The sequence below is a fragment of the Mastomys coucha genome, unplaced genomic scaffold, assembly GCF_008632895.1.
Source record: "Mastomys coucha isolate ucsf_1 unplaced genomic scaffold, UCSF_Mcou_1 pScaffold1, whole genome shotgun sequence".
In the NCBI taxonomy this organism is placed as follows: Eukaryota; Metazoa; Chordata; class Mammalia; order Rodentia; family Muridae; genus Mastomys; species Mastomys coucha.
Genome location: NW_022196891.1, coordinates 68,433,668 through 68,459,220, shown reverse-complemented (window position 1 = coordinate 68,459,220; position 25,553 = coordinate 68,433,668). Strand labels below are relative to the sequence as shown.

The window sequence follows — 25,553 nt, the reverse complement described above, 5'->3', positions numbered from 1 at the left end:
TTGGACTTTAGAAAGAGAATAATGTTCCTCTTGAGTCTGCTGGTTGACGCCCTCGGCTGTAGAAGCGCAAGCGAATTGGGCAACCAAGACTCTCAGCACCTTTTCTCCTTTGGTTTCTGCCCATATCAAAAACTCACCTTCCAGGCTACAGATGGTGACCAGCAGTGCGACCATTGCAAGCAGCTTCATGGTGGCAGAATGCGGCCTAGGAGCAGTGCTGCTGGTGAGAAAGAGCACTACCGTCAACTGGGCTTCAGCCCCTGGCAGGGATCCCCCACCCGGATGCTCACTCTAACGGAGCTCCTTCCCTTTCCACAATTAAAGTCCCAATCCTCTTTGCACGTTGCCCACAGCTCTGTGTCGTACCGGGTCTGTGTTTCAGTCCTTCACGTCTACCTCTGGCTTGACTGGAGGTAGGGGATATATACACATCTATTCCCCACCCCCACCCCCACCCTCCCTGTCAGATGATACAGAGAATGGCAAGTCCAGAAGGGCAGAGATCAGGCTGGAGCAAACAAGCTTTAGAAATGGACAAAAGGACAAGCAAAAGGGGTTCTTGGTGGCACGGGTGAATGACAGGGGTATAGACTCTAGTGAAGGGCAATGTCTGCTTATGATTTATTCTTTTGGGATCAGGAGTTGATGGGTTTATATGTATCAATCAGGTAATAAGGATTCTAAGTTATTTTTCTGGAACGCTCCAACTTGAAGCTCTTAGCCCTTGTCATCCTTACCTCATTATGGACAAGTTTCATTTCCCCAACCCTTCACCCCTTCATAGCAATTTGGCAGAGAGGAATTTGGGAACAGAAGGAGAAAGGGGCTGAAGGTGTAGTGGCACAAGCCTTTAATCCTAGCACTGGGGAGGCAGAGGCAGATTGATCTTAGCGAATTTGAGGGCAGTCTGATCTATATAGTGAGTTCCAAGGCTGCACAAAGAGACTCTGTCTTTTAAAAAAAAAGGAAGGAAGGAAAGAAAGAAAGGAAGGAAGGAAGAAAGAAAGAAAGAAAGAAAGAAAGGAGAAAAGAAAGAAAAAAAGAAGGAAAATAAATTGAAATAGGAGGTGGAAGGAAATGGGGGTTATTGGAATATAAGTCAGAACAGGTACAACTGCCTCTGTCCCTTTTTGAGTTAATGTGTAATGAGACAGGAAGGGGGCATGAACACCATACATACACACACACACACACACACACACACACACACACACACACACCTCACAGGCATACAAAGACACACAGAGAACATGCATTGGAATTATTGCATTTGATAGGTTTCATGAATGAAATTCCTTTAAATTAATTATGAAAAACAAGTCCATTTATGGGTTCTCATCAATGTGCCCTCCCTACCCCCAAAAAACAAATTCAGAAAAGTAGCCTCTGCCCTCCGGCTCCCAACCCCAGTAGTTAAGAGACTTTGTCCAAATAAAGGTCAAAGGTGCCTGGTCATTTGATCCCCTTATCAGTTAGGTCCTGGCCCCTGGCCCAGTCCTAATTTCGTGGAAGGACAGAGGTGCATTCCCTAGGCCCAGAGCTCTCCAGGAGAATCAGCTCAGTAGATACTGAAAACATTCCTAACATTCACCCCTTTGCCCCCAGGCTTACCCTGTGTGCACTGGATTATTAGTGAGAGATATGGGGGTGGAAATGTGGAAGCTAGTGAGGGAGGGTGCAACTGAAGACCAAGAAATCTTTTTATTTTATTTTATTTATGCATTTTGCTTCCATGTGTATCTGTGTAAGAGTGTCAGATTCTCTGGAATTGGAATTACAGTTATAAACTCCCAGGTGGGTGATGGGATTCGAACCTGGGTCTTTTGAAGAGCAGCCAGTTCTCTCTCTCTCTCTCTCTCTCTCTCTCTCTCTCTCTCTCTCTCTCTCTCTCTCTCTCTCTCTCTCTGTCTCTCTCTCTGTCTCTCTCTCTCTCTGTCTCTCTGTCTCTCTCTCTCTCTCTCACACACACACACACACACACACACACACACACACACGCAGAGTGTCTCTCTCTTTATGCTCTATTTGCACCTCTGAATGCAAACGACAGAAGAGTACATTAGATTCCACTAGAGGTGGCTGTGAGCCACTATGTGATTGCTGGGAACTGAACTTAGGCCCTTTGGGGAAGCACCCGAGCTATCTCACCAGCCCCGCGCCAGTGCTCTTACCCACCTAGCCTTCTCTCTAACCCCAAAGACCCAGAAATCTTGCACATCTAGTTGCCCTCTTTTGGACTTATCTCTAGTGTCACATTACTGCATGCCCCTGGCCCTGGGGGAAGAGCAGAGCTTCAGGCTGTGCTTGTGTTCTTAGACTTTGTTTTCTCTGCAAGGAAATAAGGGCAGCGGCTTCCGAAGCTAGTTTTGCCCACAGCTCTCTCCTCTCCTTCAAACTCTCAGTCATTTCTATTCTGACAAGAAGGCAAGGCCTGTGAATTCCAGAGGGGGGCGGGTAGGGGTCTGTTTTCTAGGGGAGAGCTGTGTTTGTGAGCAGCAGTCCTCTGGAGGTGTATAGTGGAGAGTTTTGGGGATTCTCCAGCGGCGTTCCGGAAGGTGGAGAGTAAAGTGAACCACATCTTCACAATCCCTGAGTGTTTCTTCACAAAAATATGTCTTCAAACTATAGTTTCACTTTTCTCACGTTCCGGTTTAAGGAACTCCAGTAGTCTAATAGGCAAAATGCTCCCTCTAGTGTCTTGAATTGCTCACAAGTTTATCTCGACCTTGAGGAGGCTGGGCTGGGCGATCTTAAAAGGGGATCTTTCACTAATATCTAAAGGGCCACCCACAAACTTCCACTCGCTACTGCACTCGGACTGAAGCTCTGGGGCCCTCATGCCTGCCACTCTTCTGTTTTCTCCTCTCCGATTGGTCACTAGTAAATTGAGGCACCTTTTTCATCACTGAGTGGGTTGGGTCTTTGGGCGCTTCCTTTGCCCATTTCCAAGATGGCGCCTGCGGCCATGCTGGGAATTCAGGGTGAAGCTGCAGTTTTGCCATTACTCAAGATGGCTGCCCCCATCAAGATGACCGGGGTGTGCCTAGGGGAAAGAGGCTGCAGGATGGTCTGAGGTGGTAAGAGCAAGTGTTCCATTGCGGGCAGACTCTTGGGGACGTGGGAATGAAGAATGAAGTCAGCTGAAGCCTGTGGTAGGAGTTAAGACTAGATAAAGGGAGAGCAGACGAGGGTGACAGGTGGGGGTGAGGGATCAACGATGGGGCGGGAGTGTACCCGGGATTCAACTTTCGCATCGGTGCTCTCCCCCCAACTGTTCCTTATTGCAGGTCTAGCATCGAACCATATGGAAGTTTCTGAAACCGGGGAGCCCGATGATGGGGGGTGGAGCCCGTGGGGGATAGAGGGAGCAAGAGATTTTTTCCCCAGGCTAACCCCAACCCCTCCCTGTCCTCTGGACTAAAATGGGGAACACCCTGGGCCTGGCACCGATGGGGACTTTACCCCGCCGGAGCCACCGTCGAGAGGAACCGCTGCCCAACCCCGGGAGCTTCGATGAGTTGCACCGCTTGTGCAAAGGTGAGACCGCACGCAGCATTTGGGTGTCTCAGGCTGAAGGGTCGTAGAGAAGGGGAGGGTCCTGAATGCTGATGTCCAGTGGTGTGAACAGGAAGGGGAGATCACAGCTGGAGCATCCAGCGGTCAAGAAGGATCAGATGCTCAAAGTAGGGCATTTTGTTGCAGGTTTTGAAAGGAGGTCGCTTCCTCCAATGCTTCATATACGATTGAAAGGGGAGTCTATCTCCGTGGTTAGGGGTTCTTATCTGTGCTTGTTCCTTCCCTTCAATCCCTTCAGATGTATTCCCAGCACAGATGGAAGGCGTGAAGCTGGTTGTCAACAAGGTTCTGAGCAGCCATTTCCAGGTGCTCCCACTTGGCTGGCCCCTCCTTACTATACTCCTCCTTGCTTGTCCCTGGATCCTCTTCTTCACACCTATTAGTCCAGTCTTGGCCAGGCTATGTGGGACAAATGAGGGAAGATGTGGGGTCCCTTTTTTACCTCCGTTGCCTTTAAGCAACAAGACGTGGGACTTGTTGCTTAAAATCCAGTGACTCTCTGCATACATTCGAATAGTTGAGGTTTTAAAAAGCCCCCTCTGGATGGAAAAAAAGGTCAAGGGTAGGATGCGGATTGAAGGGAAATAGAATGCTATGTTCTCTGTTGTCTCCTCTTTCCTCAGGTGGCTCATACTGTACACATGAGTGCCCTGGGCTTGCCAGGGTACCACCTCCATACTGCCTATGCAGGGGACTGGCAGCTTAGCCCCACAGAGGTGAGGGCTCCCCCATACTCGTGTCAGTTGTGTAAATCCCACATGGACGTAGGTCTTGAGAATGAGAAAATGTGTGTGTTCAGCATCTATGTTCTCAGTGCCTCTTCTGGACCGGAGCTATTCCTGTGCAAAGATGCCCGAGTTTGTCTTTGGCGTCCACCAGGGGGCACTGTGAGATGTTACTGAAAACTTCCTGTTCACGTTCAGATGAATAGAGCTACCTACCTACCCATCTCAGCCTTATTGTCTACACTCCTTGACAGGTGTTCCCCACTGTGGTGGGGGATATGGACAGCAGTGGCAGTCTCAACGCCCAGGTCTTGCTTCTGTTGGCAGAACGGCTACGAACTAAGGCTGTCTTCCAGGTGACCCACAGTTCCTGCCTCCATCCACCGAGGCACCTCTCTTTCTCCTCCATGGGTATCCTGCCTTGGGGGACCAGGGGGAGGAGGAGCAGAGGCAATATTGAACATAAAAAGAGAGAAGGGTATTTTATTTCTTACTCTCCCCACCCAGACACAGCAGGCCAAGTTCCTGACGTGGCAGTTTGACGGCGAGTATCGGGGAGATGACTACACAGCCACTCTGACTCTGGGAAATCCGGATCTGATTGGGGAATCAGGTGGGGAACTGGGACAGAGTTCTTGCCTGTCCATTTGCAAAAAAAAAAAAAAAAGTCAATAGTGTGGTTGTTTCATGTGCAGTGCAGTTTGGGGATTAGAAAAGGAACTTTTGCCAGGCGTTGGTGGCACACGCCTTTAATCCCAGCACTTGGGAGGCAGAGGCAGGCGGATTTCTGAGTTTGAGGCCAGTCTGGTCTACAGAGTGAGTTCCAGGACAGCCAGGGCTATACAGAGAAACCCTGTCTTGAAAAAACAAAACAAAACAAAACAAAACAAACCCCCCCCCCAAAAAAAAAGGAAAGAAAAGGAACTTTTGGCTAGGTTAGGGTGGGAATGACCAGATATGGTAAGGAAGTCAACCTGACTCTTGTCTCCTCTCTCCTGGACAGTGATCATGGTTGCTCACTTCCTGCAGAGCATCACTCATCGGCTTGTGCTAGGAGGAGAGCTAGTTTATCACCGGCGGCCAGGGGAAGAAGGGGCCATCTTGACTCTGGCTGGGAAGTACTCAGGTACGGGACCAAGTGAATGGTGGTGAGGAGGGGAGACTCTGGGCTTTCCTGGGGTTCCTTGCCTATATCTATGACAGTAACTGTCTTTTCCCTTTGTTTTTTCCCCTCTCCCCACCGCAGCTGTCCACTGGGTAGCTACGTTGAATGTTGGGTCAGGAGGGGCCCATGCAAGTTATTACCACAAGGCAAATGAACAGGTGAGACAACTGAGTTCATCCCCTAGCTGAGTAAGTCAGTCAGAATCTTCCGCCCCCTCGAGTGTCCCTAGGCTTCTGGCCTATTATTCTTCCCATCCTCAATCTGGTCTACATTTTCACACACGCGTTCCCTCCTGCTTATACCCTGCCAGAACTCCTGTGGGGTTCATGGTGACGGATCCTCCTCTCGTTCTTGTCCCTGCTTCTCAGGTTCAGGTTGGAGTAGAGTTTGAGGCAAATACAAGGCTACAAGATACAACCTTCTCCTTCGGCTACCACCTGACTCTGCCCCAGGCCGATATGGTGTTTAGAGGTGAGGGGTTCGAGACACTTAGAAGTGGTGAGGGACTTGGGGATGTGCAGGGAGGGAGGCTCCACCTTACTTCTGTTGACTCCATACTCCAAGTCTGGCTAATCAACTGGGCCAATATACTTTTCCCTGGCAGGCTTGGTGGATAGTAACTGGTGCGTCGGTGCGGTGCTGGAGAAGAAGATGCGCCCCCTGCCTGTCACCCTAGCCCTCGGAGCCTTCCTCAATCACTGGCGAAACAGATTCCATTGCGGCTTCAGCATCACTGTGGGCTGAGGTTGTCCTGGAAGCAGCCTCCACAGTAGCTGGAACCTTTGAGTCTGATGCCCTGGGGCCAGAGACTAACTAGGTCCCTCTCCAGAACCGCCCTTGCTGGATGACTCCTAGGTCCCCTGGGCAGAGTTGGGGGACAGGATGATGTCCTCCTCAGAACCGGAACTGCCACAGAATCATTTTTCCAGTTAGGCAGCAGGTTGAGGCTCCCAGTACTGCCATCAGCCCCATTATAATCTCCCACAAGTTCTATGGCTCTGGAGTAAAGGAGAGGGACTAAGGGATATGTCTGGCTTCCCTCACCCCACTTTGGGTTTTTTTTTTGTTGTTGTTATTTTTGTTTAAGTTGTTACTACTCCTCCTTCAAAGCAGAGAAATCTGCATGAAAATAGGGAGCAGAAAAAGCCCTCCTGTCTTTCCCATTTCTCCTGGTCTTCCCATTCCTCCGCCTTCCATTCCTTGCCTTGGGAAGGTAGGATTAAAGGGCTAAATCTTTGGCCACAGAAAGACCAAAGAATGGGCCCACCCATTCCCAGAAGGAACTCCATTCACCTCCTAGCCTTCCCCATCTCTCCTATCCACTGTGTTACCCGATGATCACGATGCTCACCCAACTCCCTTCTCTCTGTCCCTCACCCACTCCATCCCCCCACCGATGACCGCGCAAAGAGACAGTTCCTGTTCAGTGTTTCATTGCCATGACCGAGCACCTTTCTGCTGGTTCCCGTTTTGGGTACTAGCCCTTTACCCTTTCCAGTCCACTGTATCCCGGGGGTCTGGGTGGGGAAGGATGCTGGCCTGGACATCAGCTGCAAATCTCTCTAAGCAGTGGTGTCAGGGCGAACAGTCCCTGGATGTGCTGAAGTTCATAGGCGCAGGCATTGTTTATACTGCGGAGCTCAGCCAACAGGCCCATCAGCTTTGCATACAGAAACCTTTGGAGGAAGGAGCAGGGTTACCAGGGAAATAAGGCAGCTGGAAGTCCTGTCCTGAGGTTCTCATCCCCCGAAACCGCTCCTCAGAGAGGCTAAGTCTGAACATTAGGAAATCCTGCTCTTGATCTAGATTTTGAAAAATCTCAGAAATCCCCAAGAACAACACTGTTTTCCTTCTTTGTGCCTAGTTTTTTTCCTGAACCCAGGACTTTGAGGTCAAGTGTAAAGAAAGTACTTGGCCAAAACTTCAACTATATAGAATCTGAATGTGGAGCCTTCTAGATGGAGTTGTAGAAGGTGGTTGTGTTATTCTATGGTATAAAGCATCCCCCTCTTAGCAAACGGATTCATTCGGGAATGAACAGAGCAAAGGTGGCATGGATTTTTGAGCCTACACTGTAGGCTTTGTCCATGAAAGTGTGAAGGATCCTACTTTCAATGGGACCTAAAACTTCAAGGAACTGACCCAAAGAAGAGGAGCGGGCCAAAAAAAATTGAACAAAGACTTTGACACTTTGGCTTTAGTTTGGAAAAGTCAAGAGAGGTGAGGTGAGGAATGTCACCAATCTCAGGAATGCTGTCACACACAGGCCACTAGCTACTGCTTTGCATCTCTACTGACTGAAAAGAACAACAAAAGCCAACAACTTGGAAAAGTGAGACAAAACAATGGACATGGGAACTATGTCCGATGGGGTGGCCGGAGGGAAGGTCTAGATCACTAAGTACCTGGTTTCCCTAAGGAAACAGCAGTAAAATGCATTCATCCGGAGCACAATGTTTCTCAGATCCTTTCCTTCCCCCAGCGCAGCCTCCGATCCTGCAGCCTCTGACTCCGCAGCCTCCTACCCCGCAGCCTCTGACCCCGCAGCCTCCTACCCCGCAGCCTCCGACCCCGCAGCCTCCTACCTACCGACTTTGGAGCCGCGACTGTTGTTCCATAATGTGGTTGTTCAGAATCAGTGCCATCTCCTCTTGTAGCTGATCAATCTCTTCTCTTTGGGTAACTCCAGGCCTGTCTGAGATAGGCGATTGGGAAGGGCAAGGTGGCACGGATGGGGAGCCTCACATTTTACAGGGGCCAGGAATGGTATAGACCCTGTCTTAGGCTTGAAAGCTAGAAGGGAAGGCATGGATTCAAGGAGCTGGGAGTTTGGCTAGAGGTGGTGGGGCCAGAGTTCCTCAGCTTTGGGATGATTCTCACCAGGGGAGAAGAGGGCCATGGCCGCCATGAGCACATACTCGGGCTCCTGGAGATGTAGTCCTTTCAGCGTTTTATGGAAGTGGATGATCAACTCCATAAACTCGTACTGGAACCCTACTGTAAGAGACAGTAGGCTGAGGAGCCTCCTGGCCATCGCTCCACACCTCATACCACCGAGATACATACCCTGTACCGTTCTACCGTCTCACCGTGGACTGCATCTTCTATCTTGTAGCAAAGGGGCCCACAGAAGAAATTCTGTGTTTGAAGGCAGAACGTTGTGTTGAGTGTTATATGCAATATTTCCACAGCTGCTCCCTTGAGAAGGGAGATCTGGTCCTCCATAGTTAGGGACCTGTGTGGGGTAGAAAATGAGGACACTTTAGACCTAAGCCTGCCCATCCAAAAGCTCCCACCGGCACACTTAACACTGAAAATGTAAGACCCCAGTTCTCAGAAAGGCTAAAGGAGATGCAGCTTTAATCCAAGACTGCTATGATTTATGAAGGAAGCATTTGGTTCCTGGAAGGCCATGCTCGACTCACCGGAAAAGGGGCAGATCCTTGGTGAACTTGATGATCTGTTGCACCATGAAAGTATTGATATCTGCAAAGTGTGTGAGCAAAGGCAGCACGGGGGTCAGAGGCTGGAAAGCCCGGTGATGGGTGAACAGGTAAGCCGGAGGCTGTAAAGGTCAGAGCGTTAGTGAGAGGCCCCAGCCTTGGCTGCCCTTTCGGCCCCGCTTATCTCAGAAGGGGTTTCTGCCGAGGAACCTGCCCACACTAGCATTCTGGAGACCTGTTCTCCATCAGGGCATGGCACCATAGCCTTCTTCCTCAGGCCACCTCCTCAGGTACCCAGGCCAAATCCTGGTAAGTTCTCACCTTGAACTGCACAAACTGGTCAAACATGGGGCCCACATGGCGAGTGTGGGCCCCCAGGAGGGTCTGGACCAGCTCTTTCTGCTGCTGATTCAGCTGCAAAGATGCTTGCTGTGCCCGCCGCTGTGCCTGCCTGGCTCGCCGCAATGCCAGGGCTTCTGCTGACAGTATCACTGTGTCAGGCAAGAGAGACGATGAAGCTGTTGAGACCAGCACAGAGCATCTTCGTACCAACCCTTGAGTTGGGGCTACTCAATCTGCCCATATAAGAAAGAAGGAAGGAAGAGTTTCGGAGGTTTCCTTGGACTTCACTGAATTAGTGTCTCCAGGTGGCAGGGGGATCCCTGCACACATCTGTTGACCTTGTGTTCATCTGTGATACACTTCAGCAGAAAACCGGGCACCATGGGAAAGAAGGGAAGGGTGGAGAATAAGGTGGGAAGGGTGTAAGATGTTTGGCTCCTGGGAAACATTGAAGAGGGGGGTCTTAATATTGGAAACATCACTTTGTATCTGCGTAGACTGTAATTTCAAAGGTTCTGAGGCTAGACGTCAGTGTAGATAAAGAAACTCTTAACTTCAGAAGCAGACTCCAGTGGCACTTCCACGGTCTTCCACTAAGTGGTTGATATGGGTCGGGCGGGGTCATTTGGCTTCTACAGTGTCCTTCCCACCGCTCCATGTTGCAAAGCAGCATGAGGTGGAAAGCAAGAGTCTGAGAGGCAGACGGGCTTGAGTCTGAAGTGTGATTCTGTTTCCTAACTGACTGACTCGGACAACCTTAAGTTGTGGGAGACCAGCCTCATTATCTGTTGGAAGCAGAGCACAGTTCCCCATCACAGAGATAAGCAAGCAAGAGATAAGAAGTACCTAGGAGGTGACAGGTTGTATATACTTAAGAGACAGAAGAGAAGAAGCAAGCCGTAGGAATATCCAGGGGAAGGGCATTTCAGGCAAGGGAACAGCAAATGGGGTAGCGTATGCATGCTCAAGCATAGCACTGAGCCAGTGTGGCTGGAATGTATTGAAGGGGGTTAAGAGACAAAGTCTGAAAGGGGCGGGGCGGTGGTGATGCACGCCTTTAAGCCCAGTGCTTGGGAGGCAGAGGCAGGCGGATTGCTGAGTTCAAGGCCAGCCTGGTCTCTCCAGAGTGAATACCAGGACAGCCAGGGCTACACAGAGAAACCCTGTCTCGAAAAGCCAAAAACAAAAAAAAACAAACAAACAAAAAAAAAATTCCCAGCACCCGTATGGCAACTCATAGCCAACTATAACTCCAGTTCTGGGTGATTTAACACTCTTTTCTAGCCCTTGTGGGCACCAGGCAGACACACGGTACTTAGACATATAGGCAGGCGAACATACACATTAATAGTATTTTTTTTTAAAGCAAGAGATTAGAAGTTTTGAAAACAGAGGCATAATCTGACTTGTTTTAAAAAGCTCACTGCCTGCTGTGTAGACATGGGCAAAGGCAGAGACACACAGCCGATGGATTCCTGGAACGGGAGGGGCCAACTCACTGTCTTTCCTCATGCCAGCATTTAGACACTTCTGCAGCCTGCAGGCTGGACAGTGACGTCTCTGGGCCTTGCTGACCTCACACCTTCCAGCAAACGGACAGATGGGACCAATGGTTTTGCTGACTGTTCGTCTGTGAGAGAGAGAGCCAGACACCACATGGTTTTTAGATGACAGAGAACATACAGGTGGGTATAAAAGGACCCCCCCCCCCCAAAAAAAAGGACATGGCCTAAAAGACGGATTGATTTGACAACAGGTTAATCTGAGCTGTGCCCAAAGGTCTTCAGAGATATTGGAGCGTTTTCATGAGAACACAAGGTCACTCAGGAACTCTCGTGTGGTGCAAACTTGGTACTTTGCAGGTAGTGTGGGCTAAACAAGTGTTCTCTGACGACTAGCCTGTGTCCCTAGGACAGACGGCTGACCTGTTTTTGTTATTATGTCACCAGTTTCAGACTTTGTTTGTGGTCAGCAAGATTGAGGGTGCTAGACACAGGGCGATTCAGCTTAGCTGCAGGAGTATTAGAACTTGGAGATGTGCCAGTATTTAAAGGTGGACAGGTAGGAATGTGGGGGTTGCTTCTGTTGATGAGGAGAAAGCATTCACCTGAAGAAGCCCTTGCAGCCCTCACAGGTCAGGGCGTGGAAATGATAGCCTGTGGCCCGGTCTCCACACACCACACAGTTCCTCGGCCCATATTCTTCACTGGCTATGGTTTCTAGTGTTAGCGTAGCTGTCATGGTCTCCTGAATGTGGGAGGAGTTAAGAATCAGCTCTGGGCCACAGGACTCTCTCTTCTTTTTCCTCTACAGAGTCTCTTCGCAAGACTGCCCGACATCAGAATCCCCAGCACTATTGCTTTCAGTCTCTGGCCTCTAACAAATTACCTACCTGCTTCTCTTAGGCAGCAGGCCACAAAATCTGGTGGAGGATGCCTCTCCCCAGGTCTCCTCACTGCCCCTGCTTTCCTTGGGATCTCAGGAACTGCCAGGAATTAGGGATCGCGGTCCTCAGAGCCTGGAAAACAAGGGCTGTCTTTTGCATGGGGCCTCCAGGTATTCTCAGTGCCATATGTAGGTAGGACACAGACTCTGGACCCAGGGCAAAGACCTGGGTGTGGGGGGGGGGGGGCTCCTAGCATGCCTGAGAAGAGTCGGTTGGTGGCAGATGGGGAGGGACTAGGACCTCATGACTCATTGAAAGCTGCTGCTTACCAGGCTCATGGAGGCTTTTCCCTATGGGTGAGCTTTAGGCTAAATCTACCGTCCCCTTTCTGTATGGATCCTGGATAAACCAAGAGACAATGGGAGAGATGGCAAGCTTTTTCACATGCAGTTTGCAAATAGTAAAAGAATAGCTACAACAATTATAGCAGTCTCCCAAAAGACTTTCTTTCTCTTTCTTTCTTTCTTTTTATTTTTTTTTAATTTTTATTGATTTTTTTTTTAATGTATACACCTAGTACCCACAGAGATCAGAGGGCAATGTCTGATCTTCTGGGACTAGAGTTATAGGCAGTTGTAAGCTGGCATATCGAGTACTAGGAATTGAAGTTGAATCCTCTGCAAGAGTGCTCTTACCTTCTGAGCCCCAGAAATCTGTTTTAAAAAAGACTTCAGTATTCTAATTAAGCACTTAGGTGTAACACTAGAAGAGATCCCACTTTCTTACACTGAGATATGACTAAAAGTGAACTCTAGGTGCTGGCAAGATGGCGCCATCTGTAAAGTGCCCACTATATAAGCATTAAGAGCCAAGTTTAATTCCTAGAATCTATATTTTGAAAAATGGCACAGCAGGACAACTCGTAGTCCCAATGCCAAGGAGGCAGAGACAGGTGGATCCCCAGGGTTTGCTGGCTAGCAAGCCTAGCCTACTTGGTGAAATCCAATCCAGTGAGAGACTGTCTCGAAAACCAAGGTGGAGCTGGTGTAAAGGCGCTTGCTGTCAAGCATGCTGACCTCTTTGATCCCTGGAATCCACATGGTGGAAGGAGAGGATTGGCCCCTGTAAGTTGTTCTCTGACCTTTATACATGCTCAGTGGCTTATTGGCATCTTTCCCTGCCCAAAAAGGAATGTGAAAAACAACAAAAACCCTCCAGGCTCCAACCCTGATACCTGGTGCCAAACCTCAGCTGCTCAAATCAGGGGTGGTGGTTTCTTGTTAATCATAGCTTATTATTTAGGCCCCAATTGATCAAAACTACAGATTCTTAATAAAAAAAAAAAAATCACATGAAGAGTCCTGATATATAACTTTAATTTTTTTCAAACCTTATTTTTAATGATGGTTCTTAAATGCTTTAACCTCCCTGATAGCCCACCACCCAACAGAGGTAGTGGGAAAGAGAGGATACAGTGGTAGTGGACGTGTTTAGAAATGGTTCTTCGGAGCAACTCTTGTCTGTGTTGTCTGAAAATCAGCAGTTCAGTTCACAGGTTAGCAGCAGCAGCTCGAAGCACTCACAAACACCCCGGGGATAAACCAGCAGTCCAGTTCAGTAGAGTCGGGATAGCAACAGTGGTGACGTAGCAGAGACAGCCGTGGCTCGAGTCAGCAGGAGGGACCAACCAGAACACCAGGAGAAGTTCTCTGGTGTGTCTCTCTCAGGGAATGGAAGTTCAGCGAAGATGCAAGACCCACACGCATTGCCCAGCTAGCTGTACCAGCAAGCCAAGTTCCGTCTCCATCACTCCATGAGTCCTATTTATACCCTCCAAACATCCTGTGTCCTCCATGTGCCTTGTCTCAGCATGTGCATCCAATCAGCCCCAGCCCACGGAGTCTGGACAAATGCAGCTCAACTGTGAAATGTAGGCAGACCAATACCTGGGCGTCCTTAGCAAAGAATCCATCCTGTGCCCTTTCACGTGTTTGCTTTAGCAGAACATCCTCTCTCCTGGGTCTGCTTCAGTGAAACGTGCCTTCCTATGAGTCCGCCTTAGTCTTTCACCTGTGTCCACTTCAGGAAAACACTCCTTCAAGTGTTTATCCCAGCAAAACACCATCCCACGCACCTGACTCTCCAAAGAAGCTTCCACTTCCCTGATAGTCCTTGCTTCCCTCCGAAATCAAGACCTCCATCCTCTGTGAGGCTCTCCTACTACCTTCTAACCTCCCACAGCAGCAGATCAGTAAGCTCAGAGCACTCAGTAGCCTTTCTAGCCCCCAAGCCCCCCATATCTTTCTTCATTCCTCTCTCTGGCTTGCTTAGCCTGACTTAAAAAATTATTCACTTTATGCATATGTGTGTGCCTGCGTGTGCATAGATGCACCATATGTGTGCGTGAGTCTATGAACTTCAGAAGGTGGGGTTGGCTCCTCTGTATTCCATGCAATTGTGAGCCATCATGTTGGTGCTGGGAATGGCCCTCTTCAAGAACACTAACTCTTAAGCACTGAGACATTTTTCCAATCCCCTAGCTTGCTTGCTTATACAATCTATGGCCACCTGCCCTGGAGTAGCATCACCTACGGTGGGGAGGGGCGCCCTGGACCCTCACACATCAATCGTTAGTCAAGAAAATGCCCTTGCAGACCTGCCTACAAGCCACCCTTTTTTTAATTAAAAAAAAAAAAAGAGTTTTATTTGTTTTATGTATATGAGTCCACCTGTCTTCATGCACACATACATAGGGCATTAGATCCCATTGCAAATGTTCATGAGTCATGGTGTGGTTGCTGGGAATTGAACTCAGGACCTCTGGAAGAGCAGCCAGTGATCTTAACTGCTGAGCCATCTCTCCAGTCCTGCTGTAAACCAATTTTATGGAGATATTTTCTCATTTGAATTTTTTTTCTTTCTCTAGCTTATGTTAAGTTGACATAAAAAAAAAAACAAAAACAAAAACAAACAAACAAACGAAAAACTAACCAGCACATTGTATCAAGTGCCAAGCATGGTAGTGCTTGCTTGTAATCCCAGCACTAGAGAGGCCTGAGGCAGGGGACTATGAGTCCCAGGATGGCCTGGGCTGCACAGCAACATCCCCGTCTGAAAAACAGAACAGGTGTAGAATATGCCTGTAATTGACAGGCAAAGTAAAAACAGGGGACTCGGGAGTTCACATTGACCCTCAGCCGTATAGGCAGTCTGGGACATGACACCCTGTCTCAAACAAACCAACATACAAAAATATGTTCCAAATACGTGTAGGGTCAAAGTCAAGGGTTCCTAGGGCTGGTATGATGATGTCTATTTATATTCTCAGTTTTTGGGAGGTAGAAGCAAGAGCCTGGGCTATGTAGTGAGACACTATTGTAGGCTTAGATTTTTTTTTTTTAAACCTACTTTATTTAGGGTTCTTAAACACTTCAACCTCTCTTCTAGGCCACCTACCAGAGAGGTAGGGGATAAAGAAGGTTAGTAGGAAAAGAGGTTTGTGGACATGTCCAGAAGTAGATCCTTGGGATGATTCCTCTCTTCATTGTCAGATACCGGCAGTCCAGTTCAATAGGAAGCTCCAACCATGAGTCAATAGTGGTGGTTCAATCCAACAGAAAAGGCAAGGCTCTGCCAAATTTGTACGAGTCGGCACAAGTGTCCAGAATCAGCTGGACTACCACGAGAAGTTCTTTGGCTCGTTTCTCTCTACAAAGTTGAGACCAGTGACGAAGTGAAGTATTGAACAGTGTCGCAATGCAAGAGCCTTCCCTCATTGTTTGTGGAGTTCCATTTATACTCTTTCTAAACATCACCTGCCCTCTCACAAGACAGCTTCCAGAAAAACATCATGGGACAACAACTGAGTTGCTAAAAAAAAAAACCCAGAAACTCCCACTTCTTGCTCTCTCAAAACAAAATACAAGATCAACTTCTAATACGGAATCAGAAGTAGGCATCCTCGTAGATTGCCTAATACGCCATCTCTGCTGAAGAATATTTTTGAATATATGTTTACATTCAAACAGCTACAACCACCAAAAAAAAAAATAATAATAATTTCCAAACTATTTGGATGTTCTGTGGATAGGAAATCCATTAGATAAATCTATGTTGGGTAGATTTGATTTCTCACCAACTGGAAGAAACCCAAAGATTTGGTCTTCCTAGATAAAGGAAGCTCTTCTACTGCAGCCCTCCCTGGGTATTTGCTAACTCTGCACAGTAATCTTTCTACCTAGAAACAAACATTTCTTTTGCATTCTTTCTATTTTTAAAAAGAATTTAAAAATATATGCACATGTATGTATTTGTGTTAATGTATCCCATATTTGTACCTGCTGAGGTCAGAAGAGGGTGCCAGGAATCAGACTTGGATCCTGAAAGTTCTCTTAGCCAGGGAGCCATCCCTCCACATCCCCTTTCTTCCTCCTCCTCTTCCTTACATTATTTGTATTTATAATAGTGTTTTGCCTGAATATGTCTCTGTGCACCGTGTGTGTGTGTGTGTGTGTGTGTGTGAGAGAGAGAGAGAGAGAGAGAGAGAGAAAGAGAGAGAGAGAGAGAGAGAAAGAGTTTTGCCTATAGAAGCCAGAAGAGTGTATTGGATCCTAGAACTGGAGTTACAGATGGTTATGAGTCGCCATGTGGGTGCTATGCTAGAAATTGAACTTGGGACCTCTGGAAGGCAGTGTTCTCAATTGCTGAGCTATCTCTCCAGCAAACCCCTCTACCCTTCTTCTTCTTCTTCTTCTTCTTCTTCTTCTTCTTCTTCTTCTTCTTCTTCTTCTTCTTTTTAATTCTGTGTTGTTGTTGTTTTGTTTGTTTTTCTGTGTGGCCCTGGCTACCCTGGAACTCACTCTGTAGACCAGGCTGGCTTCAAATTCAGAGATCCACCTGCCTTTGCCTTTCAAGTGCTGAGATTAAAGACGCTATCACCACCTGGCTCCTGCTTCTTTTTAAAGTTCTGTTTTTTTTTTTTTCTCCTTTTCCTTATAATTATGTCAAAGGTTTACAAGTTCAACGTCGTGTAATTTCTTTAAAGATGAGTTAATGCCTTCAAGTGTAAGCTAGAGCCACCAATTCAAAGTGAGAAGGAGAGAGTGAGGAAGATGGAGCGGAGAGACTGACTTTGTAAAGGCCTTGTTTAGAATGGAGATGTAGCTCAGTGGATGCAGAGCTGTCTGGCTTGGGTGGGGCTCAAGGTTCAATCTCCAGCAATACCTAAATTAGGCATGGTGTTGCAGGCCATGCCAATGCTCAGGAAGCAGAGACAGCAGGACTGCTTTAAGTACAAGGCCATCCTGGTTTACATAGTGAGTTTCAGGAAAACCATGGCTACATAGACAGACCCTGTCTTAAAAAAATATGTGTGTGTGTGTGTGTGTGTGAGAGAGAGAGAGAGAGAAAGAGAGAGAGAGAGAAAGAGAGAGAGAGAGACAGAGAGAGAGAGAGAGAGAGAGAGAGAGGAAGAGAGAGAGGGGAAGAGAGAGAGACACAGAAACTTACATTATGTATATGATCAAGCCCAGGACTTTGTACATGCTAGGCACTCTATCAGCTGAACTACATCCCTAACCCTAAACAAGGCTGTTAAAAATCCAGTCTCCTCTCTCTCTGTTATCATGGCTCTAAAATCTGCACTTGGGGATTTTAATTCATCCTTAAATAAGTATTCATCTGAACTCTTAACTAAAGAAGCAGTTAAAATATTATCTATTGCTATATTTTCTATCTCTATTAATCAATATCTATCTATCTCTATCTATCTATCTACCTACCTACCTATCATATCTCTCTCTGTCTCCATCTATTTAATCTGTTACTGACTTTGCTCCAGTGAGACTATGAGAAATCATAGTAATTATTTCTATTAACAAATACTGACAGAAACCCTATCATGTGTTAGACACATGATAAAAAGATGAGTAAGACCCTTTCTTGGCTGGACAGTGGTGGCGCATGCCTTTAAGCCCAGCACTTGGGAGGCAGAGGCAGGCAGATTTCTGAGTTCGAGGCCAGCCTGGTCTACAGAGTGATTCCAGGACAGCCAGGGTTATACAGAGAAACCCTGTCTGGAACCCCCCCCCCAAAAAAAAAGACCCTTTCTTATATTTGTGAGATTTAAATCCTAGCAGGGACAGCCACTTTAATAGATACAAAGAAATATATTCAGTCCTGTGATGGCACGACATTCAGAGGACTATGTGACCAAAAGGGGGACCCTTAATCCTGATTTGAAAACATGATGCTATTTTCCATTTCCTTCTTAGATAAGTGGCAACTGAGTTGATTTTTAAAAAGAGAATGAAGAATCAGGAGAAAATTAAAGGACAGGAGAGAAGACTTAGTGGTTAAGAGCACTGACTACTCTTCCTGAGTTCCAATCCCAGCAACCACATGGTGGCTCACAACCATCTGTACAGCTACAATGTACTCATATACATAAAATAAATAAATAAATCTCTTAAAAAAAAAATCTAAGCAGAAATTGCAACCGAGATGTTCAAGAAGCCAGGAACATGAAGGCAGATATGGCAGAGCCGTGAATTGGACTCTCACTTGTCCAGAAAACTTTTACTAAGAGTGAAAAGGACCAGGGCTGGAGAGATGAGATATGGGGCTGAGGCTTGGCAGGGCCAGACGCAGACGCCTCATGTGTCAGACTAAGCAGACTAAGTAGTTTGACTCCATTGGGGAACTTTATTCATTTATTCTTTTGCAACATAGGTGCAGTAGGTGAGCATCCTATCCACTGAGCCCCAGCCCCTAGAGAATGCCACCTCTTCATCTGACCTGGCGTTCCCCATCCTTTGGATGCACTTCCCCTTCCTAATTCCACCTCCTTTACTTGACTGACAGCCGTTGCTTTTTCCCTTCACTCACTCAGTGTTCATCTCTTCCCATTCTAGACTCTGTGACGGTCTTTTTAACCTAGTGAGTGGTTGACAAACCTATTCACTTGCCTGGTGTTGGCAAAACTTGCTGGTTCTAAACCAGGAGTGGCTGGAATTCTTGCTCCTTTAGCCTCCCCAGTGCTGGGATCATAGGAGTATAGCACCACACCAGTTTTATCAGAGAACTTTAGGTGATAATCTGGACACTGGGGAGATGGCGCGGGATTACAGGTACGTGCAGCCAAGCCTGATGACCAGAGTTCAATCCCAGAGACCCACACGACAAAAGGGGAGAACCAACTTCTGCTGGTTGTCTTCTGACCTCTACGCATATGCTGCTGGGAACATTGCATACACTCAGATAAGCCAATGTAAGAGAAATTAAAGATGGGCTGGAAGATGACATGGCCAGATCTGCTATTGCTGTAATGCAGGCGAGAGATTAAGCCTGTTCTAGAATGGTAGTGGGACATTTAGGAAGAGGGAGTGTTGAGAACTACTTGGGAAGTGAAAATGGAGGGGAAGAGAGGCTACAGAAGAAGGACTACCGTCCTCCACTTGGTTCCCGCCGATCCTCTCCCACAGTGCTGCATTTCAGCAATGTACTATCAAGTGCCTGTTCTGTGGTTAGACTCTGAGGGGGAGGAACAAAAGAGAGAGAGAAAGAGAGAGAGAGAGAGGTCTTATTACAAAGGAATTTAATTATGGAGCTGTTCTAGCTTCTTTATGCTGCTGTGGTGAAATACCTTGGCAGAAAGCAACAGAAGGAAGGGAAGGATTTATTGAACTCACAATTCCAGGTTCCAATTCATCATTTCAGGGAAGGCTGCCGCGGACCGGGGTTTCTCACGGGGTCCCTTGTTCCGCGGGACGAGGGGTTCTGGCCAGGTGTGCACGGGATTTGGCTTTTGACAAACAGACTACACACGAGTGGTGTAAGGTCTGGGTGTATTTCTTTAAAAATGACATGAGGCTTTTACAATCATTGCAAAAGAGAAATGAAAAATCTGGCAGCTCAACAGTTGAGGTACCTCTGAGGCTATCTGAAACATACTGGGTCTAAAGCAGCAGCTATCTCCTCTGAACTGGTGCTGCATCCCCCGGGCCCAGAGCACTTGGGCCCGGGGGACTGCGAGAGATACCTGAATCTGAGTCCTAGCCCATCTAAGTTCTAGTGCTAGTCCTGCATGTGAGTCCAAGTCTTTCTTTTTCCAGTCCTAGTGTTAGACTGAAGTCACGTAGGCAAGTGACCCTCACACACACCAAGGTCAGCAGGGTCTGGTAGCTAGGTGTGAAGCAGGAGGAAGAGGGTGGAGCCCTCCCTGTTGAGGTATTCTTATGCTAATTCTCTGGTTCTTGTTGGAGGCAGGCAGAGGGGAATCCTGACCTAACACTTTCAGCTAATGTCTTAGAGTGAGAGAAACCTTTCAATTACTCTCTAGTACTTAAAACATTAAACTAGGATAGTTGGAAACATTGTGTCGGCCAGGAGACAATGTCCAATCTTAACCATTTACAAATCATTACTTGGGGTAGCTTTATGCCTATTTATGCCGTGTTGATGATTGGAGAGACTAATCTGGAACACGTCTGAGTTAGGGGATACCAGCGACTGTCTGAAATCCAGGAGGCACAGAACCCCTTTTGGGACCTTATTGCCTCTTATCCTTTATCAGGATTTTATCCCCGATATTATGGATGTGACTGGAGTAGACAAGTGTGCGTAGCAGAAGGCAAGGTTAGAACTCAAGCAACCAACCGCTCGCTGCACATCCACCCAGGCTGCCCTTAATGGCAGAGTGTGAAGTGTAACCCAAAGGAAATCATGTTCCTTCCCTCCTCAGGCTGCTTTCTTTCTTTCTAAACCATGAAATAGAAACCCTAAGTTTGGGGCATTTACTACCACTCAGGAGTCCCAGGACTCAGGAGGAAGAGGCAGGTGAATCTCCGTGAGTTCAAAGCCAGCCCATTTTACATAGTGGGTTCCAAGACAATCAGGGCTATGCAGGGACTCTGTCAACTAACTAACTAACACTAACTAACTAAAAGAATCTCTAACCAAGAACTTAAGTTTCAGTTCTGACCCTAACTCTTACTAGCTGAATTACTTGTATTGCTCTTTTCTTGATCGTTTGACATAGTTGAGACCCAGCTCAATGGACCCATAGGAATCAGATATTGTCATCTTGAACTCACTACAGACTCGAAAAAGAACACTTTTAGGTTGTCACATGTGGTGGTTTGAACAGGAACGGCCTCCATAGACTCATATATTTAAATGTGTGGTCACTAGGGAGTGGGACCCCTTGCGAGGGACTAGGAGGTGTGGCCTTGTTGAAGGAAGTAGGTCACTGAGGGTGGGTTCTCGGGTTTCACGCACTCAAGCCAGGCCCAGTGGCTCTCTCTTCCTGCTACCTGCAGATCTAATGTAGAACTCTCAAGCTACTTTCCCAGCATCATGTCTGCCCGTATGCCATCAAGGTTCCTACCATGCTGGTAATGGACTAAACCTCTGAAACTGCAGCCAGCCCCAGTTAAATGCTTTTCTTTATCAGAATTGCCATGGTCGTGGTATCGTGGGACTTTCATAACCCACCAACTGTATAAATGATGACAGAGTTTTTTTTTTTTTTTTCAAGACAGGATTTCTCGGTGTAGCCCTGGCTGTCCTGGAACTCACTCTGTAGACCAGGCTGGCCTCGAACTCAGAAATCCTCCTGCCTCTGCCTCCCAAGTGCTGGGATTACAGAGTATTTTTAATATTTTAATGGTTAGGCCTTTAGCTAGGGCAGTTTCTTAGGCAGCTATCTAAACGACTAACTAGCCTACAACCCACCGTGTGGTTACCTCTGAACCTCTCTGCTCCATTGCAGTCTGTCCTATCCCTCAGAGTCTCATGGTGAATTTCCTGCTTCTAACTTCTCGGTCCAAAACCTCTGCCCTCCACTTCCTGCCTACACCTTGTCCGTCAGCTCCTTATTAAAGCCAATCAGCAAGTACATAAGCATGGATGTTTACAAAATCTGAGGCCGGTGATGGGCCATAGGAATAATTATACCAAGATCCAGCTAGTACTTAGCCGTCTGCTAGTACAGTAACCATCAATTGACAATACAGAGACACCTTCATGTAATGTATCCTAACAGTCATGGTGTCTCTTCACAGCAACAGAGCACTGACTAAGACAGCCCTAAGACAGCCCTGGACGCTTATTGGTAGATCAGATGGAGGGAACACATTTGAGCCTGGGGTCTGAGAATTATACTCACATTCACTGGGGTCTAGGAATTAGACTGAGCCTTGTTCTTAGAGAAGCCTACTTTGAACTTCTGCTGTTGCTACTGTTACTGCTGTTTGAGACAGGGTCCCATATAGCCCCAACTTGTCTGGAATTTGTTATGTGGCTAGGGCTGGCATTGAACTCCCGATCCTCCTGCCTCTGCCTCCTGTGTGCCAAGATTACGGACACGTAGCACCACACCTAGTATATCTTACACTTCTTTGAGATAGTGCTGCTTTGGAAACGGAGCTCTCTGAGCTTATTCTTGTATGTACAGAACAACTTCCCAGCCTCAGGGTCGCTTCCGTGGAACAGGTCAAGAATGAAATCTTCTACAAAGGTCCCTGGCATCCGTAGAAAACAGGCTTTCAATCAACTGATAATATCACCCTCCCCCGACACTTCAGGCCAGGATCGGAAAACACCTGTGCCATCTGAGACCTGAGCATTAAGTTTTCTGAACTCTTATTCCTTTTTACCTGGGGTCAGGGAACTATCAGACGGCTTCATTATGAAGATTGACGTAATAGATGTAAAATTCTTTACACGGTGCTTAAAACATGGGAGAGAGGTCTATATGTGTTCATGCCCTTACTGTCTTCTATCTTTGTTCTTTCATTCCCATCCTCTCCCAGCTGCTGAGCTGGAAAACGGAGTCACCTGGCCTCTTTTCTCTCCCTAAAATTAACTAGAAGTCATGATTTGTCATTGCGGTCCCCTGACCTCTAAATGCCCATGGCCTGTGAGCTGAGTTCAGGCCGTCATCATTTTTCACCCATTCCTGCGGTAGCCTGCTGAATTATTCCCTGTGCTCTCAGCCTCATCTCCTAACCCATCCTCCGTGGTTGCTATTTCTAAAATGCTAATTTGATCATGTCTCTCCCCTGCTTAAAATTCTTCATTTGCTTTCCATCACCTTCAGGGAAAAAAAAAAAAAAAGGCCAAATCCAATCTCGTTAGCATGTTACACAAAGTCCTTTGTGATCTGGTCCTGATTTATCACATTGGCCTCTTCTATTTTGTCCCCACTTTCCTGCCCTGGCCTAGTACATCACACTTGGCTCTAGAAGCTCAAACACTTAGAGTGCCCTGGACAGGCTGTGCTCACTTACCTCTGACACTCACCCTTGTTATTCCATTCAGTTGCAGTCACCTCACTTACCCCCAACCCCACCCCTGCCACTTTCGGTCTCTGTATTGGCCCTCCTGACCCTGTGCAGTCTTGAGTATAGCAGATCACCTTTAGGAGCCTGCTGTAAGTGTAAGTTACATCTGCACACAAATTTGTCAATGCCCTAACGGAAGAACAACTGTATGCTTCTATCAATGAAGTATAAGCTCTTGGCTTAAAGAACTGCTTTTTTTTTTTTAAATGGAGTTTTTTTTTTTTTTAAAACCACTTTCTTGGGGGGCTGGCGAGATGGCTCAGTGGGTAAGAGCACTGACTGCTCTTCCAAAGGTCCTGAGTTCAAATCCCAGCAACTACATGGTGACTCACAACCACCCGTAATGAGATCTGACGTCCTCTTCTGGTGTGTCTGAAGACAGCTACAGGATACTTATGTATAATAATAAATAAATCTTAAGAAAAAAACATTTTCTTTAAAAATTTTTTTAAAGATTTATTTTACTTATTTTATGTGTATGAGTACACTGTAGCTGTACAGATGGCTGTGAGCTATCATGTATGTGTCTGCTGGGAATTGAACTCAGGACCTCTGCGGGCCCCGCTCGCTCCGTCATAATTCACTGTAGCTTGCCTTTTCTTCTTTCCTTCCTTTCTTTTTCACTTTAAAATTCTATTTTACGTGCATGGGTGTCTTTCCTGCATGGATGTCTGTCTGTATACCACTAACACGCCTGACTCCTAAGGAGGTCAGAAGAGGGCATTGTATCCTGTAGGCCTACAGTTACAGATGGGCGTGAACTGCCAGGTTGGTGTTGGGATTCGAACCCAGGTCTTTCAGAAGAGAAGTCAGTGCTCTGAACTACTGAGCCATCTCTCCAGCTCCCGTTCCTTTCCTTTGTGAGATTTCTCACTACACAGCTGAGTACCGCACTTACAAACATTCACGAACCACCAAGCCAGACTACAGTCGGCATCTTTTTTGTTTGTTTGTTTGGCTGGCTTTGGTTTTTGAGCTGGTGTCTTGCTCTGTAGTCCAGATTACAAAACAAGCAATCCCTGTGCTTGGAGAGCTGGCTCGGGGATTAAGAACATATACTATCCTTGCAGTGAACCAGCGCTAAGTTCCCAGCACCCACATTGGCAGCTCCCAACTGCCTGTAACTGCAGCTCTCGGGACTTTGATCACAAACTCACAGCAATCTTCTTGCGTCATCCTCTCAAATGCTAGGATTACGAGCATAAGCTGTGACTCTTGGGTGGGATGCACAGAGTCTTAAGTACTCTAAGCACACTTAATAACTATTCATGGGCTGAAAAACCTGCCGGGGATAGGAATTAAAGTATCATGCCAAGGGCCACTGAGATGGCTCAGTAGTTAAGAGCACTTCTTATCCTTGTAGAGGTTCTAGGTTCTAGGTTCCCAGCACCTACATGGGGGCTCATATCCACCTGTAACTCCAATTTCAGAGGATCCAATGCCCCTCTCTGACATCAGGGGATTCTAGGCAACCCAAGATGGCACATAGATATAAATGAAGAAAAAAACACAGATACACATAAATGATAGAAAATAAAATAAAGTCTTGCCAGGAGGTGGTGGTGCATGTTTTTAATCCCTGCACTTGGGAGGCAGAGGCAGGCAGATTTCTGAGTTCGAGGCCAGCCTGGTCTTCAGAGTGAGTTCCAGGACAGCCAGAAATCCCGTCTCGAAAAACCAAAGAACAAACAAACAAGTAAACAACGAAACAACCAAATAAAATATAGTCTCTTTCTAAACAATCTTTCCATGTGATATCAGGGGCAACTGTTTGTGTCATTCATTCATTCATTCATTCATTCATTCATTCATTCTTCAGTATTCATTCTCCAATAAATGTTCAACGGGTATCTTGTCTGTGTGAGGCGCTTGGCTGTATTGGAAGTCCCACGGTGTCATCTGGAAGCATTCCTATTTTCCTTTTAGTGGCTGTCTTTCAGGCCTGATTATTCTTTGTTGTTCCGACTCTCCAGCCAGACGCCCATTAGTCTCTCGTGCTCATTCCAACTCTGTTCTGACTTCTGAACCGTTGCTACATCTGTTCCTATCTTCCGTGTTTGCCTTTGATATTGGCTGACCTCACCCTGCTATCCCATGACCTAGCTTTTCAGTCTGGACCTGCTCTGCTCTGTTTGACCTTCCAGGCACTGGCACAAACAGGAAGGGCGGCTTTCATTTGAATCCTGTAACCTGATTTTAATCTTTCTTCTCTTTCTCCCTTTCTTTCTTTCTTCCTTCCTTCCTTCCTTCCTTCCTTTCTTTCTTTCTTTCTTTCTTTCTTCCTTTCTTTCTTCTTCTTTCAATTCACCAATGATCTCTTACAGTCTCTTGAATTCAGTGAGCTTTCTCTTATGTTTTTCTTATCAATATCTTTACTGCTTTTGGTGCTCTGATAGAGCCTTCTCTTCTGTGACACTTTTCTTCTCTAACATCTATGCTATTATTCTTTTTCCGTGCACCCCGCCTCCCAGTGCTGGGGATTAAACTCTGAGAGAAGCACCCTGCCCCAGAGCCACTCCTCCAGCATTGCCTCTCCATGTTTTAACAGCTCCGTTTTCTTTTTTTTTTTTTTTT

General features: G+C 47.0%; 3 protein-coding genes across 3 annotated transcripts in view; 1 reads left to right on the top strand and 2 right to left on the bottom strand.

The window, feature by feature from the left end:
• Positions 1 to 296, bottom strand: part of Apoa2 (apolipoprotein A2) — a 1,287-nt gene extending 991 nt beyond the window's left edge. The window contains exon 1 of the mRNA XM_031389212.1: positions 138 to 296. Within this exon, the coding sequence (XP_031245072.1) occupies positions 138 to 189 (52 nt within the window). The 5' untranslated portion in view covers positions 190 to 296. The remainder of the gene's footprint in view (positions 1 to 137) is intronic.
• Positions 297 to 2,937: 2,641 nt separating this feature from the next.
• Tomm40l (translocase of outer mitochondrial membrane 40 like) lies at positions 2,938 to 7,914 on the top strand. The gene is made up of 10 exons (XM_031389198.1): positions 2,938 to 3,077; positions 3,288 to 3,537; positions 3,815 to 3,882; positions 4,200 to 4,292; positions 4,556 to 4,657; positions 4,809 to 4,914; positions 5,305 to 5,427; positions 5,548 to 5,624; positions 5,835 to 5,937; positions 6,071 to 7,914. Exons 2-10 carry the CDS (start codon positions 3,423 to 3,425, stop codon positions 6,208 to 6,210), a joined length of 927 nt encoding a protein of 308 aa, XP_031245058.1. The 5' UTR covers positions 2,938 to 3,077; positions 3,288 to 3,422; the 3' UTR covers positions 6,211 to 7,914.
• Positions 6,886 to 12,737, bottom strand: Nr1i3 (nuclear receptor subfamily 1 group I member 3). Its single transcript, XM_031379055.1, has 9 exons — positions 12,630 to 12,737; positions 11,359 to 11,498; positions 10,751 to 10,881; positions 9,231 to 9,400; positions 8,892 to 9,031; positions 8,556 to 8,701; positions 8,347 to 8,463; positions 8,056 to 8,161; positions 6,886 to 7,142 (listed from the first exon to the last, which is right to left on the bottom strand). The coding sequence occupies exons 1-9, from the start codon at positions 12,735 to 12,737 to the stop codon at positions 7,013 to 7,015; spliced, it is 1,188 nt and encodes a 395-aa protein (XP_031234915.1). The 3' UTR covers positions 6,886 to 7,012.
• Positions 12,738 to 25,553: the final 12,816 nt, after the last annotated feature.